Below are 15,050 nucleotides of genomic sequence, written 5' to 3'. Positions count from 1 at the left end.
GCTGCACTCTGAACAAGACATGGCTTCTCACAGGGGCAAGTCAGCAACAACTAGAGAATCTAGCGTCACACAAGCTCAACCACCCCATGTTCTGACATCCATCTGCTAGCCAATTAGTGGCCAAGCGGACATTCAGCTCCAGCTTAGAGAACGCGTCTCTCCCCCGGAAACTCGCGTCGCGAAGTGACAGGTCACTTTCTCCCCTTTCCTCACACCACATTGATGGCCGGCTGACGTCAACTAAATAACGAGGTGCAAAAACACCAGACAGAGCCCTTTATTCGGATCACCACAACACGTTTGATCCTGCATCTCGCGTTCTCGTCTTTGCTTCCTCCTGTTCCCGCTGTTTCCATTGTCAACTGTGCTTGTAGTCCGTCACTTCCGCAGCCATGAAGCGCTCAATCAGGGACACAGGCGATGGCAGCAGTGCCCAGAAACCCCCCGCCAAAAGGGCTGCCACCGCCAAAAGAGCCGCTGCGAGTAAGAAGACGGCCGCACAGGCGACAGAGTCCCCAGAGCCTGTCGTGATTGCAGGGCCTGCACCGGCAGCATCGCCGTCGCCGTCTTCTTCCATTCCCAACACCCGCAGAGTGCCTGTCGGGCCCAATGGCGAGTTTTTCATCCCGCGGACATTCCCCCGCGAGAGCATCAAAGCCCTCGACAAGATGGTCGTGTCCAAGCGGTGGGTGCAGATTGACGGCGACCCCAACCACGAGTTCACTCTGGGGAACCGCCGCTGGTGGGAGCTCAACTCGCCCTGGCTGGAAGCGAACAAGAAGTCCATTGGCCTGACTGCCAAGCATTGGAAGATGAGAGAAGAGGCTTTCGCCAAGGGCGAGCCTCGCGGAGACGACGAGGGCGACAACCCGGAAGACTTTGTTTGCATTTCCCCGCCGGCATTGGAAGCCCGGGACTCAGAAGAGGACGAGGACGAGGACGAGGATGAGGAGGAGGAGGAAGATGAGGAGAACGAGGAGGAGAATGAGGAGGCTGCCGAGGAAGCCAAGGCCAGCAAGGAAAAGGCTAAGGAAGAGCAATGTGCCATGCACAAGGTTGTGGGCAAGCTTGCTTCTCTGCATCCCGAGCACAAATGGGTTTCGACGATGCGCGGCAACGAACGTTCGAAATGGTGGATCTCGGAGTTGCTCAAGAGGGACCAGGATGACTTTCTCATGCATGTCTACAACGACTTTACCTGGTACGGTACCATCGAAGTGATGGAGAACATTGTGAGTATTTGCATGGCGATGAATGCTCCTTCACAATGCCAGTTGCTGACCTCCTGCTATAGTTTGTCAACTTTGAAAAGGTGCTCAAGCGCAAGAACCACACCGTCATGGAACTGTGGTTTGAGCTCGAAGGGCTCGCCTTGGTCCTCAACAGCGGCTGTGTCGAATTTCAGAGTGAGTTCTCGGCTACTTGTTGAATCAGTAGATCTTTTCAATGACTGACACCCTACAGTGTGTGATGATGCCGACCGCTGTGGCCAAATCCTCGAACTCGTCGGCTACATGACCATCACCGTCATTGGCTCCCTTCAGAAGAACAAGCTCTTCGCCAAAGACTCTCAGATCCCCAACATCGGCATCATGCTCGCCCTTGTCCTGACCTACGCACACTCTATGGGCACCGACTACGGCTGGGAAGACCAGGTCGGCTGGACCCCTTATGTCGTCCAGCAGGCCACCGTCGCACACATTACGCTGGCTGGACCGAAGAAGTTCGCTGAGACTCTTCAGGGGATCAATGAGTGGGGTGCAGGAAAGACGGCTGCATCGCAGGCCAAGTGGGCGAAGGGAACGTTTCCCAGCAAGGTATGTCGCACGCTCGCTTGTCATCTCTGTATTGTTGTTACAAAGCTGACAGGGACTTCTTTTAGCTTGCGGCTTATGGCTCGCGAGGAGGTAACCAGTTTGACATCACCACGTTCTCTGCTGCCGAGAGGAAGAAGTACTCCTTTGCTTGATCAGGTGGTAACATACCGAGACTGAAGCGGGTGTCATGTCTCAATTACAGTCTAGACACTGCTGTTCTCTCAAAACCCTGTATAAAGCCAGGATGTCTCACGCAAGCTCGGGGACAATTCGAGTAGCTGCTTGGAGTACTTAGGTTTCCCATTCCATCACTGGGTCACATTCATTGGCCGCGTCCTTCCCAGGTACTCTACTCAGTGCGGTGAAGCCAGATTGGTTGTCGAAAGAGTGCTCCTACATCTTCACACCGCTTTGTATAACCACCGCCCCGGCTATTCCACGATCTACGAACTCTCATGTTTGAAGTTAGCCTCATCATTCGACTGATCTCGTGGGTCTCTCCATCTGCCAACTACAAGCGGCCGGGGATCTAGGAAACCAGATCCTGACTGCCACATACGGCAACCGGTCCCTCCGGCCACTATCAGGTCAAAGTGACCTTACCAGTTCTTGACCTTTCAGCTGGCGATTTCACTTTCTTAGCACTTCGCCAGCTCCATCTTCCCTGGGCTTCAATCGCACTAAATCAAAGCTGAGAGCTTCTCTGGCAGCTGCCACCAGGTCATCATGACGATGTCAGCAGCTCTCTTTCGGAAATGAAAATGCACGCTTATCTCGGTAAAAGAATGTCAGATTTGAACGGCCCTGTCAGCTCGATGCCACGTGATGAAACAATTTCCTGCCAGGATAACTATGCGTGAAGCATGGAACTGATAAGCCGGGGAATTTGTCCGCCTCACCGTCTTTGTAGAGTTGATGCATTCGTGTCTTTTTCGAATGCCTCTACGCAAAGAAAAGTGCATGCCTAGGAACCTACCTAGGTAATTTGAGGGATCCATCATCGACAACTATAGCGTACCAATGGCCTCGAAACTTGTGATTGCTTCTCTTATTGCCTTGTCGGCTGCCACCGAGGGCCTTCGACCTTATGAAGCGCCTGGTCCGGATGATTTGCGCAGTCCTTGCCCAATGCTGAATACGCTGGCAAATCACAACTATCTGTACTAATTCCTCCTCCAATTCGAGGCCAATTGATCATAGTTTGAGAGCTAATTGAACGTTTTCAAGACCTCACAACGGCCGCAACATCACAGCGCAGCAATTAACTGATGCAGTTACCGAAGCCATCAATCTCGACGGCAAGGCAGTTTCAAAGATTGCAAACGACTTCATGAAGGCAGTGAACAAATCCGCCATTGACCTGCCCGAGTTGAACCGTCCGGGCATCATACAGCACATTGCTTCTCTCACGCGAGACGATGTCACCGACCCCGATAGCCTAGAGTGTGCTGCGTCCCCCGAGCGGATCAAGCACCTTTTGGAGGACAGCCCTACCGACTGTATCACGGTTTCGTCACTTGCAAAGACTCGCCTCCACGTCGAGGCTCTCTCGGCCCCTCAGGAACTGACCCTTAAGGAGTCATTCTTCACATATTTCGAAGCAAGTCTCCTTCTGCTGATGATGAATGACGGGCCAATTCCCTCGGGCTGGAGCTTCCCCTCGCCGGACTCATACTGCGCCCCCAAGGAGAAGGTCGAAATTTGGTTGACGGAAGAACGATTCCCGGTCGAGCTGGGGTGGAAGAAACCGGAACGAAAGCTGGGCATTGTGGACTTTGTGCCCGCCATGAAGGGCGTGTTTGAGCACAAGAGGTTGCAGGCTGGAAAGGGGCCGCTCTGGAAGGCTTTGGTGCCCTCGTTTTTGCAGCGGCAGGAGACTCACGGCGAGCTTTGAGGGACTATTCGAGGAAACCTGTAGATTCTGCATATTATGTACATCACCACATACAAAGGCATCGATACCTACCTAGAGACATCCATTTGTTAAGCGTGCCGGCATCGTGTTGCAAAAAATGAAAGAATGGCAAAAATTAAAGGAATTTCAATGCGTAATCTGGGAATCGAACCCAGGGCTCCCCGACGTTGCGGATGGCAACGGAGAATTTTACCACTAAACCAATTACGCTTTGATGTTTTGATGGTGAGCTTTCTTGACTTATAGACTAAACTCATGCAGACAGTCGCAAGAGCGAACATTGGGTCGGTATCTTCGACGGGCAATTGCATTATTGCTACCCTTGAGACGATGTGAATCACCAGCTCTTCTTGTAAAATCCTCACTTATCGTGCAGTGATTTTGATATGAAATTCTCATGACATAGAATCCCAATGCTCTGCAACAGTCCCTCTTTCGGCTGCGTGGAATGCACAACTAGCTATCGATGAGCCTCCATTATGTTCCAGCAAGCTCATGGTTGAAAGGTTTCGAGCTCATGTAGAGTGAATACCTCTATAATAAAGTCCTCCTTTTATGTAAATGCCACCGAAACAAAGAAAAACACAATAACCTTCTACTAAGGAGCTGATGAGGAATGCCGTCCGACCCCAAGATCTTTTCGCAAATCTATCCACCGAATGCTGATTCCCCAGGAACGCCGCTTCCAGTAGACAGATGCCTCAATATCAGATCGACAGGCAAACCTACAGCACGAATAGCAGCACTCAGTTGAAGTCTTTGGTGCAACGGACAAAGTCACACAAGGCAGCCTTTTCGACCTGTTTTGCCGCCTTGCCAAGCATAAAGCTGGTCCTTCTCCGCATTTGCCGAAGCTGTTTCTCATCTCCCCTCGAGCCTATCAACACATCTACCCTCTCTCCTTACGCCTTGAGCCTGCCAAATCATCGTCTCTCTTCCCATGATTCAAAATGGAATCCAATCAACAAACCGCGCAAACTCCTCTCCATCAGCGGATCGCTTCCCAACAGGTCGATATGCAGAAAGACTCGCCGCTCTTCTCTCGTCTTCCACCAGAAGTACGCTCCAAAATATTTGCGTACACGGTCGCAGAATACGAAGACGTAAACAATCCGTACCCTATCAATGATACTTGGAAACCCTCCTACTCTGCACCACGCAAGATATGCCTTGAGCTTCTTGCGACATGTCGCGCCGTGTATCTCGAAGCCTGGTTTCTCCCTTTCAAGACCATAGAGCAATCTATCTGGCTCACCAGGGCGCATTTTCGTCCCATACTCTGGGCGCAGGCCATGCAGAAACTCAACAAGCTGCTCTCAATAATCGAGAGGCAACTAGGCCAATCAAGAGTCGAGATCGGAAGCTTACACGTGTATGCAACGGTAGAAGCCGTAGAAAAAGGCATGCTACTCAAAGTTTTACAAACGCCTGGATTGCACCCACGACAGCTGGTTCTGACAATTAGCCACGAGGACTGGCCGGATTGGAACTGGGATGCACCGTTACGCTTCGAGGCCGGTTGGATCAAGGGAATTTTTGGGGTCATTTCGTCCTCAACACAAGCCTTCATTATAGAGCTCGAGGTTGTAGAGCAAAGGAAGAATCAGGTCGATGTCATCGCCAAGCACATAGCTGAGCATTGGTTCTTCAGACGCTCTGATGGCAATGTGTTATATGCAGATGCCTCCGCCAAATGCCTTCAGGTATCGCAATGGACTGGCCCCAGCTCATGGCGCAACGAACGCTGGGCAGTAGACTCAAATGGCGTCAAACAGGTCAAATATCACACCTTGACCGTTGCATATGAGCTAGAACTCTCAGTGAAGGCAAAGGGCGGTATGGTCAGTGAAGCGGCCATGAAGAACTCTGCAGACCCTTCATACGAGCACCTTTCGGTGAGAGTTGAGGACACAATAAACTCCTTGGATTAGGGACTACATGCCAATCGCCTCTTCTGCAGATGTTAATGATGGCAAGGGTCTTCCTCTCCCAACTGAATCATCAAATGTCAATGTCTTCAAGACTTCCCTTGTCAAAATAGAGGCCATGATGAAATCGCACCCCTACAGAACTTCTCATGATCTAGCAATTTCCACCAGTTTTCCAGCCACATCCGTATCATCCGCGCCATCCCACATGCGCAGTGGCATGATATAATGATACCCCTGCCGCTCCTCAGCCATCAAATGAAGAACCTCCTCAATGCTATCGTAGCTGTGTAGCCGCCTATGCTCATATTCATCAAGCGAACACTTGTATCGAGCAAACTCGAGCATATTCGCTGCAATCGCGGCAGCAATGGGAGTTGCAAACGATGTCCCCGATTTCAGCACCTTCTTGCCCTTCCACCGTGACTCGATGGAGATGCCCAGCGTTGAGAAGTTCGACTTTCGTGGTTCCGGAGACGGACTTATGCCGCCGTCATTGCCTCGGCCGTCGCTTGCGTGGATGCATATGACGCCTGTCCGCCTGTTGGCAGGATACGCCCTGGGTCTGTTGCCGCCGTTGTTTGCGGATGCGGCGAAGATGATTGTGTCGTCTGAGATGGCATTGAAGATGGCCTTGTCGATTTCGACATTACGATTGTTGGAGTCTAGTCCAAACGAAAGCGATATGATATCGACTTTCATGGTCTTGTGAGCCCACTTGATAGCCTGTGATATTGGTGTCAGCAAACAACTCGGACCGGTTATAGGCACGCATTGGGAAGAAGTACCTCCGCTATGCGAGACAGAGCTGATGAGTCGAGAGTCTTCTCGTTTGCTATCTTTGCAACGTATAATTCCGCCGCAGGAGCAACGGTAAGCATAAGCCGAGCAATATGCGTCCCGTGGCCGTGGACATCTTGAAAGTCCTCTTCGTTGCCCGCGAAGCCCCGACAGCTCTTGATGGAGCCATAGGCAAGAGCTGTTTGCATTGTGATGTCGTTCTCTGCATCAATACCAGTGTCAATGATTGCAATTCGTATCTTTCGTGTCCTCCATGTCTGCCAGGGAGGGGGCGCAGCGCATGTATCGGGAAGACTTCGAATCATTTCGACAAAAGGTCGAATGCTCCGCATGAACTCTCTCGCATAAGATGTTTTACTGCAGATAATTTTAGCATCGGATTTCTCTTCGGACACGTTATCCCCAATATTAGCCATTACCTACATGGGATCGTGCAAGCCCGACTCGGAGTCATCAAACCATTTCAGTGGCGATCCCCATCCCGGTTGGGAGAGGGAAGATGACGGTATCTGGGAGCCTTTCGTAGATTGGGGAAACTCTTTGAACAGAAGAGACGTGCTGCAGAATCTCTGGGTAATGATCTGGTGCAACGGAGCCAGGATATACCTATAGATTGCTGCAGTCCGCTTCATGCTATCAGGTAGTGTGGGATGATAAAACCTCTCAGCTAGTTCTCGAAAATTGAGGCAAGACTTGCCAATTTGCTGGTAGCTGTCCTCGAGCCTCCTCTTCCAAGAAGGTTCACGAAGAGAAGCTCGGTAGACGGCGAGAGGAAGCAGTGCCAACGCCTAGGCCAGCCCCAAATGACACGCCTCAAGTACTGAAGTCGCAGCAATCACACCCCCGACCTCAATCAGCAGTTCAGCCTCTGGTGCTCCGCGCATTAAGAGAGAAGCACGACTTGCCGTCTAGCTCTCTTGGGTCGAGGAGCGAGCTGCAAAGTACGGTAGTCCGAAGAATCATTAAGCATGGCCCGGCACTCTCTGCCATTAGCAACGGATCTTCTATACATACTGCAGCTATTGGGTACCCTCAGAGTCCGAAACCATCAGCAGGGGACAAGTATTGTGCTTGCCCATATTGCGCAAAGCCCTTGGAGTCAGAAAGACTCCAGCGAGACGCAGCTTACTGGGAGTAAGTCAATGTCTTGGGAACGAGACGATAGGAAGGCTCTGATGCGTTGGCAGGAACCATCTCGACGCCGACATACAGCCATACGTGTGCTTGTCCGAGGACTGCAGAGCTCCGTTTCTGTTTTTCTCTGGCATGAACAAATGGCTCGAGCACATGGATACAGTGCATTCAGAGGATTGGAATCGCAGAATCCATATGAAAACGTGGTACTGTGACGTTGACCACGGTGATCAAGTTCGCCAATTCAACAATCATGCTGACTTTGTCGCCCACATGAAGGACGAAAAGAGCCATCCTGGTCGGAAACCACCCACTGAGTCTCAAATCGATACGCTCTCAAGGAAAAAGCAAAAAGTGCTCACTCGAGACGACCGATATGCTTGTCCTTTCTGCGATTGTGTTCCAGCCTCGATTGTGCCCATCATACCAACAAGCCAGGATCAAGATATCCGACGCTTATTGGGCAAGCATATCGCCCAGCATGTGAAATCATTTACCTTTGTGACAATTCCCATCTTCACAGACGGAAACGATGACGAAAGGGCGTCTACGACCTCTGTTGGCGATGGCGACAAACGGCGGCTGAGGGGCAAAGATTCCAAGGCATCTTATCCTTCTGATATGGATGATCTTCGCCTCAGACGACTAGATGATCTTATCGATGAATCATACTTCGAGTCATACTTTGATTCCAAGAAAACTATATTGCATCCCGCTGAGACGTACCCAGATACAAGCGACACAATATGGGGTGATATTGGCTTCAATAACTACAAATCTGCTCAAAAGTCGCTGATGGATGAAGAGCCAGACCCCGTTCTTAGCCATCTATCTAGGAATCAGACAAGTAGGGCAGTAGGGTCAGATGAGTCTGAAGGACGAGATGGTGAGCCGATTTCGGACAAGGCAACATCGCCGGGCAAAGTTGGTACGGCGCAGGTTGATGAGTCGTCGGCTGCTTCTGCCCGTGGCAAGCAATCTAGTCCAAGCCTAGAGGACAACAGCAGTTCCAGTTCGAGGCTTCGTGGCCGAGGTCCCTATGACTTGGGGATGGCATCGGGAGCAGCCGATAGTAAAGATCAGGCCGGTCACTCACCTCGGATTCAACCCGCAATAACGTACGGGGCTGCAGCATCAACATCATCTGGGACTGGGACGTACGATGACATAAAACTCGAGAACGCGCCATCGAATTTCTTTGGGGGCATCTTCGACAGGCTCCGGAAACAGCCTGAAAGTTATGAGAAAAAGTGAGCTTATCGATCTATCCCTTAGCTTTGCTCCCAATAGCTGTCCTAACTCAAACTCCTAGAGCCAGATACGTTCTTGGAAGAACCATGTACGCAAGCAGCAACGCAGTTGTCCGCGCAGCAGATGGCCCTATGGGCAAGGTCTCGATCAAAGTCATTACGAAGAAGGCATCAGCCACAACAGCACAAGAGACAGCTAACGAGATCAATGTGCTACGACGGTTGAAACATCCCAACATCATCGGGTTTGTTGATTGGTTTGAATCAAGAGTTCGTTCACTCATGCTTCTATCATATTAGTTCCCGCTGACAAACGGGTCTAGGATAAATACTACATAGTCATGCAACATACTGCTGGAGGCGATCTATTTGAGCGTATCTGTGATCAAGGGAAATTCATGGAGAGAGATGCAGCATCGGTTGTTTTACAAATTCTCCATGCCGTCTCATATCTGCATGAGAACCTCATCATCCACCAAAGTCAGCAATTCTGGTTTCCTTGACGCAGGCTCTTTACTAACGATTGACAGATATAAAGCCCGATAACATACACTACCTCAGCCGGGACTTGGAGTCGCCTCTTGTTTTGGCCGGCTTTGCTCATTCGGCCATCCTCTCCTCACCTGAAGAAGTCGTCACAGATCGTGTTGGGACTTTCGGATACGCAGCCCCTGAAGCAATGTCCAATGAGGGACACGGCCGGCCGGCGGATGTTTGGTCAATCGGAGTAATTACTTATACCCTCTTATGCGGCTACTCACCATTCAGGAGCGAGAACATGCATGATCTTTACGAAGAGTGCAATCAGGGCAGTATCGTGTTTCACGAAAGGTATTGGAAGGATGTTAGCAGCGATGCAAAAGACTTCATCTGCCAGACACTCATTCCAGAGGCTAAAGGTCGTATCACGTCCAAGGTACGTCTATACAAAGAATGCTACCCATTTCTTAGCGACATGTTCTAACGAGGGCTCGACACTCTTGATAGAATGCCTTGAGGCATCCTTGGATCCATGCCCAGAGGCGCGTTGTTCCATTGACCATGGCCCAAATGAATTATCGCAAGTACATGAATCGGATGAGGTTGCGTCACGCCATCCGAGTGGTCGTTTTGAATAATCATGTGAGGCGCGTCCGCGATCAGTCGTTGACTGATTCCGAGAGTGAGGGTGAATGGTCGCCTATGAGTGATTCGGAGAATGCTGTCTCAAAGGTATTTCGTTCTCTCGTCGAAAGCGCGATGAATGAAAACAACGAGCACAATATACTCGAGCAATTGAGAGCCGAGTCTCTGAACTAGGTAGCTGGATCTGTTAGATAGCAGTTGAGTGAGCTAAGGAAGAGAAGACGTCTTCTTAAACTCCAGCACTATCAGCAGAAAAGGATGACCTCAGATCAATAAATATACGCTTCAGCATGCAAACTCTGAGCTACGGACCCGCAAGAGACCTCAATGTTATTTCCGATCGAACTATGCAATGGAGCAACCTTGTGTATAGTCTTGCTAAGCTCCGATTTCGAATCCATCCGGTGATCTTACTGCCTCATCCAGGTTGAAGCTTGGCCAGAAAGCCTGCAAGAAGTCAACAACGGAGATGGTCATACATATAATGGGTATACTTACGGATGAGTCTAGATCTAGCCAGTCTGTTAGTTGCCAGTCGAGGAATGTAGGCATTTCTGTAGGCAAGCTGCTTTGAAACATGAATGTGAAGCCGGCTCCATTGTCCGTATCCATTACTGGAGTGCCTGTACTATGAGCCTCCTGGTGTTCGTTCGGTGCCGTGGAATGCATTCTTGAACGCTGCGAAGTTGACTCCGCCATAGCAGCAGCCTTGAATCCTTCGAGTATAACTGCGTATCGTCGACTGGGAGAGTTGGAAGCAGTTGCTCGAGCAAGATGGCCATGGCAACTCTCTGCCAGCTGCATCAACTTTGTTCTGTAGCCTGAATCATCCGTCGTGCCCATGCGATATTGTTGCATTACCCATACGTAAGTGACCACAAGTGCACAAAATGTCACATAATGAGTCCACCAAAAGGCGTGAAATATTGGACTTCCGCGGGCCATAGTGTCCACCGACTCGAGCACATCTTTGGCAGCCCTAATGCAGTCGCCGACTTGCGTTACGTAGGCTGATGCAGGGGTGCGCATGAGAAACAGGCGGTTGGCGTGCATGATGGCGTGCGAGTGAGCGAGACCAAGGGCTAATGCTGGCCTTCGATAGCTAGGGATCAATATCGATGGATGAACTGCGCCTAGATGAGCCGGGAGGCTTTGGTGCCAGTCGCGAATCAGTTGTGTTAAGTCTTTGGCGGCGGCTATTCTCTCGACTTCAGACGAGTGGTTTTCTGTATACATTTCCTGCGAGATGGCGCCGATAATCTTGGCGATCCTATGCCGAGAATGTTAATGAGATGAAAGAGGATCTTTCAGAAACAGTTTTGTTGCCTTACCGTGCGTGAAAGACCAAGGCGTCAGTATGGCATCCGCGGCGATCATCAAAGTCACCAACAGGGCCATCCGCTGACATGTCTTCGTCGTTGATCCGATCAGGCAGGTCTTGATCAATGTTATCGTCGTGAAAGTGGCGTGGCCGTCCGAATACTACCCCCAGGTAGTTGTCCAGAACATAGGCAGTCCAAAAGGTTCTGAGAGAACACTGCTTCTCGATGTAATCGGCCGCCGACTTGTGTCTTCTCCTCCAGTCCGCGCGACGCTGCAAGCCGAGGGCCGAGATAAGCTGCAACGCATTTCCAAAAACGTACCAGCTCTGGTTGAAACGTGAGGTTGTCAACAGGTATAACACTTGGACGATGCGGACCTGAGCTGATTCCAGTCGGGGGTATCCCGTCTCTTGGTCTGCGAGTCGCATTGAGAAGCGGAAGAATTGGTCACCTAGACGAAGAGCCTGACACTCTTTAGTAGGACAGCCCTTGGACTTCTCCTGGTGAAACTTGGCTATCGCAAGTATTGCGTATATGATGGCTGCTTTGGCACGGCCGACTGTCTGCCATACGGCTACACCATCTGCCAAGTTGCTTTCCATAATGCCTAACCATGACTCCGTAGATGGACGGTGTAAGATGCGGTATGTTGCGATACACACATCAAAGTACAGTGTCAGCAGAGTTCTGGCATCTTCTGGATCAGGCAATGTAGGCTGCTGGCGAATGTTGTCGCCTTCACTTGCCAGAGGCTTGTCTCCAGCCATAAACATCAGCTGGTTCTCCGCCACCGACCGTGAATCATCAATGCCTTGACTATCGCCCTGAGCTGAGAGGCGTCGTGATGCCCGATGGAGGAAAGCAAGACTTGATGTTGGATCAAATACTTGGCCCTGGATCTCCGCCATCCCGAGCTCCGGAGATGCGCGAGAGGGAGCAACAGGCCCTCCCAGCCTTTGAGATGGCCGACCCAGTGTCACAACATCGCTTGGAGTTGTGTCTGAACTTGAAATCACAGTCGTGGCTTCAGAGGTGGTAAAGGATTCACTCAGGGAAGCTCTGCCGCCACCGACAGCCTGCCGGTGGCTAGTATCCGAGGACGGAGGAGGCGTGGGCGGCATGCCGCGAGTGTATCTTGCCTCATACAGACATATTCGACCCCTTGATATGCATTTCGCGCATGGCTGGTCACCGGTGCACTTGGCCTTGCGAAACTTGCAATAGTCACAAGCGCGGCTAACCTTGCGCGTCTTCCGAGAGGCAGCAGCTTCAGGATGATCCTGTGAAGCGTCGACAACACTCTCAGCGCTTCGCTTCTGGTTTGACAGCTCAGGTGCCATTGGTTAGTCAAGGCGAAGGCAGTGGATAACCGGGGGGGGGGGCGAGATGAGGACCTTGTTTCCGAAAGCGAGCTCTGTGAGTCTGCTTGCTGTCACTGCAAATAAAAGCAGAGAAGAGGCGGAAAAGAAGCCGAAGGATGAAGTATTAATGCTGGGGAAAGACAGCGGAGTCACAAGTGGGCTGCGTGGAGTTGTGGAGGAGAGGACAGGGGGCGGGATGGTGTTCGATGCGGGGATGTCAGGATAGGCTTACGAACATCAACCCCATGTCCCGCTCTAGAGTTGCCTGGGTCTGGTCTGATGCAGATCGCTTGGTTGTTATGCAGGGACCATGCTTTAATGAAGTTGAGGCCTGAGAAGTTTTTGTAATGGCACTTTATCTTGGTCAACATCAAGGGGAACCGTGGCATACGCCTTCAATGACTGGTCTGAAACAATGCGGCGTTACTCGTTTGCTTGTATGGCAAAAAGATAAAGCACAATAGCTCGAACACAATCACTTATATGACAAAAACGTCCAATGAATGGGGGTGACCAAACTCGAACACGGAAAGAGAGTGGCTTCATACATTCTGACATGCGTGTAGACTGTGTCCCTGAAACAAATGCGAAAGGAACTGAAGGCCAACAATATCATGGTCTCTCATAGCAAATACTTGAACAGCAAGCTCTTATCGCCCAGCCTCAGCAGCTCGTCTTCCGTATACCGCGCCCTGACCTCTTCCTCTGGGATTTTAGACTTCTGCTTGTTCGCCCACATATAGCTCAACTCAAGAACGATGGCCGCGATGACGCCAGAAGCACCAAAGGCAAGAGAGAGTCCAAAGCCGGTGGGATAGGTAGGTGCTTCGTTGTCGAGATACATGAAACTGCCAATGATGCCACCGATATTTCCCATGCAGATGCAGAAAGCAAGACCAATGGCACGACGGTTGGCCGGCGCCAAGTTGTTGGCAGCCCAGCTTGTAACTGACGGATGCACAGGGTAGATGCCCATGCAAGTCAACACAAGAGCAAAGTACCCCGGCCCCGTGTGGCTTCCCCCGAGTTTGCCGTTGAAACCCATGACCACCGCGTAACCGATGGTGATGAGCGACATGGGGACGGCAATGAAGGGCATTCTCCAGAGAAACCGATCCGACAAGTAAGCAAAGAAGATGGATGAGAGAGCGCCTGCCACGTAGGCCGGTACAGTCATGAGCTGTGCCGTAGTGTTGTTGGTAAAGCCCATGGCCTTGACAATGGAAGGGAGCGTGAATTTGGTTCCGTACGAGCAGGCCGAAATGCACAACAGGAGGTATGCCTGAAGGTAGAGCCTCCAGTTGGTGAGAACCATCTTGAACTCAAACCAGTTGAGCTTCTTCTCAGCATTCTGTACCGAGAAGCGTCCACCTTGCTTCACGAAGGACTGAAGCTCAAGGAATCTGATCTCATCTGGAGAGAGCCATTTCCCAGACAGCGCGGGGGAATCGACGAGGAAGAAGAAGCAGAGTATGCCGAGGATAGTGGTGGCGATTCCCTCAAGGAGGAAAATCCATCGCCACCCTTCGTAGCCGCCAACACCATCCATGAGAGCAATTGCGGCAGCCAAAAGGCCAGAAAATGCTCCAGATAGAGCACTGGTGCAGTAAAAGTATGCAATCCGGACCGCGAGTTCTTTGGGCATGTACCAGAATGCACAGAGATAGATGGCACCAGGGTAGAATCCCGCTTCAAACACACCGAGGAGTAGTCGAACAGCAAGCAAGCCGCCGAAATTGTTGACAACACCATGCAAGGTCATGATGATGCCCCAGGCAGTGACGAGAGAACCGAGATACACAGAGGGCCTGAACTTTCGCAACAGGACATTGCTGGGAACTTCGAGCAGGATGTAGGGGATGAAGAAGAGCGCCAAGACAATGTTATACTGGTTTCCGACGAGATGAAGATCTTCGGACAGGCCTTCGATCTTTGCGTTGCCGATGTTTGCGCGATCGAGTTGAGATATCAGGTAGAGAATCGCCAGCATTGGCACCAACCGCCAATCAACCTACATCACATCAGGCAGTCAGCATTGAAAAGTCCATGTACTTGTGAGTCAAATATGGGATGACTTGTATTACCTTTCTTATTATCTGCTTTCTTTGCTTCTCCGTAAAGCTATCGTAAAAGGCCGCGTCTTCCTCACTCAGACCCAGAACTGTGAAGTTGTCGATAATTCTGACTTGAGACGACTTCTCCAAGTCATGGTTTGCAGCGAGGGCATCTCTGTCGTCCACCAAGACGATGTCTGGCTTTTCAGATTTGGCATAGTCTGTAGCCATATTGGATTCGTTTGAAAGACACAAAATGGGTAAAATGAGCAATGATCAACTTGGTCAAGGTAGAACATGAAAGGTCTCTACATTAGCTGGTCAGACAAGGGAGAGACACTCA

General features: G+C 50.9%; 7 protein-coding genes across 7 annotated transcripts; 4 read left to right on the top strand and 3 right to left on the bottom strand.

Moving 5' to 3' along the window:
- Nucleotides 1-392: 392 nt before the first annotated feature.
- On the top strand, nt 393-2,070 carry TRIREDRAFT_124288 (uncharacterized protein; the record flags this gene model as incomplete). Its single annotated transcript, XM_006969919.1, has 4 exons — nt 393-1,232; nt 1,295-1,406; nt 1,465-1,817; nt 1,883-2,070. The coding sequence occupies 4 exons, from the start codon at nt 393-395 to the stop codon at nt 1,967-1,969; spliced, it is 1,392 nt and encodes a 463-aa protein (XP_006969981.1). The 3' UTR covers nt 1,970-2,070.
- A 767-nt stretch (nt 2,071-2,837) lies between these two features.
- TRIREDRAFT_112640 (uncharacterized protein) lies at nt 2,838-3,711 on the top strand (the record flags this gene model as incomplete). The annotated part of the gene is made up of 2 exons (XM_006969918.1): nt 2,838-2,977; nt 3,045-3,711. The coding sequence occupies 2 exons, from the start codon at nt 2,838-2,840 to the stop codon at nt 3,709-3,711; spliced, it is 807 nt and encodes a 268-aa protein (XP_006969980.1).
- Nucleotides 3,712-4,748: 1,037 nt separating this feature from the next.
- TRIREDRAFT_71071 (uncharacterized protein) lies at nt 4,749-5,663 on the top strand (the record flags this gene model as incomplete). The annotated part of the gene is made up of 1 exon (XM_006969917.1): nt 4,749-5,663. One exon carries the CDS (start codon nt 4,749-4,751, stop codon nt 5,661-5,663), a length of 915 nt encoding a protein of 304 aa, XP_006969979.1.
- A 144-nt stretch (nt 5,664-5,807) lies between these two features.
- TRIREDRAFT_112638 (uncharacterized protein) lies at nt 5,808-7,093 on the bottom strand (the record flags this gene model as incomplete). The annotated part of the gene is made up of 3 exons (XM_006969910.1): nt 5,808-6,386; nt 6,449-6,818; nt 6,885-7,093. The coding sequence occupies 3 exons, from the start codon at nt 7,091-7,093 to the stop codon at nt 5,808-5,810; spliced, it is 1,158 nt and encodes a 385-aa protein (XP_006969972.1).
- A 1,552-nt stretch (nt 7,094-8,645) lies between these two features.
- TRIREDRAFT_71078 (Calcium/calmodulin dependent protein kinase) lies at nt 8,646-9,809 on the top strand (the record flags this gene model as incomplete). Its single annotated transcript, XM_006969916.1, has 4 exons — nt 8,646-8,845; nt 8,908-9,115; nt 9,169-9,325; nt 9,376-9,809. The coding sequence occupies 4 exons, from the start codon at nt 8,646-8,648 to the stop codon at nt 9,807-9,809; spliced, it is 999 nt and encodes a 332-aa protein (XP_006969978.1).
- Nucleotides 9,810-10,348: 539 nt separating this feature from the next.
- TRIREDRAFT_71080 (N-terminal binuclear Zn cluster-containing/DNA binding domain-containing protein) lies at nt 10,349-12,632 on the bottom strand (the record flags this gene model as incomplete). Its single annotated transcript, XM_006969909.1, has 3 exons — nt 10,349-11,240; nt 11,302-12,206; nt 12,276-12,632. The coding sequence occupies 3 exons, from the start codon at nt 12,630-12,632 to the stop codon at nt 10,349-10,351; spliced, it is 2,154 nt and encodes a 717-aa protein (XP_006969971.1).
- Nucleotides 12,633-13,275: 643 nt separating this feature from the next.
- TRIREDRAFT_71059 (uncharacterized protein) lies at nt 13,276-14,938 on the bottom strand (the record flags this gene model as incomplete). Its single annotated transcript, XM_006969908.1, has 2 exons — nt 13,276-14,664; nt 14,738-14,938. The coding sequence occupies 2 exons, from the start codon at nt 14,936-14,938 to the stop codon at nt 13,276-13,278; spliced, it is 1,590 nt and encodes a 529-aa protein (XP_006969970.1).
- Between the last annotated feature and the right edge of the window lie 112 nt (nt 14,939-15,050).

This window comes from Trichoderma reesei (assembly GCF_000167675.1).
Source record: "Trichoderma reesei QM6a unplaced genomic scaffold TRIREscaffold_50, whole genome shotgun sequence".
NCBI lineage: Eukaryota > Fungi > Ascomycota > Sordariomycetes > Hypocreales > Hypocreaceae > Trichoderma > Trichoderma reesei.
Note: the sequence above shows the minus strand (reverse complement) of the source record. Positions and strands in the feature narration are given on the sequence as shown.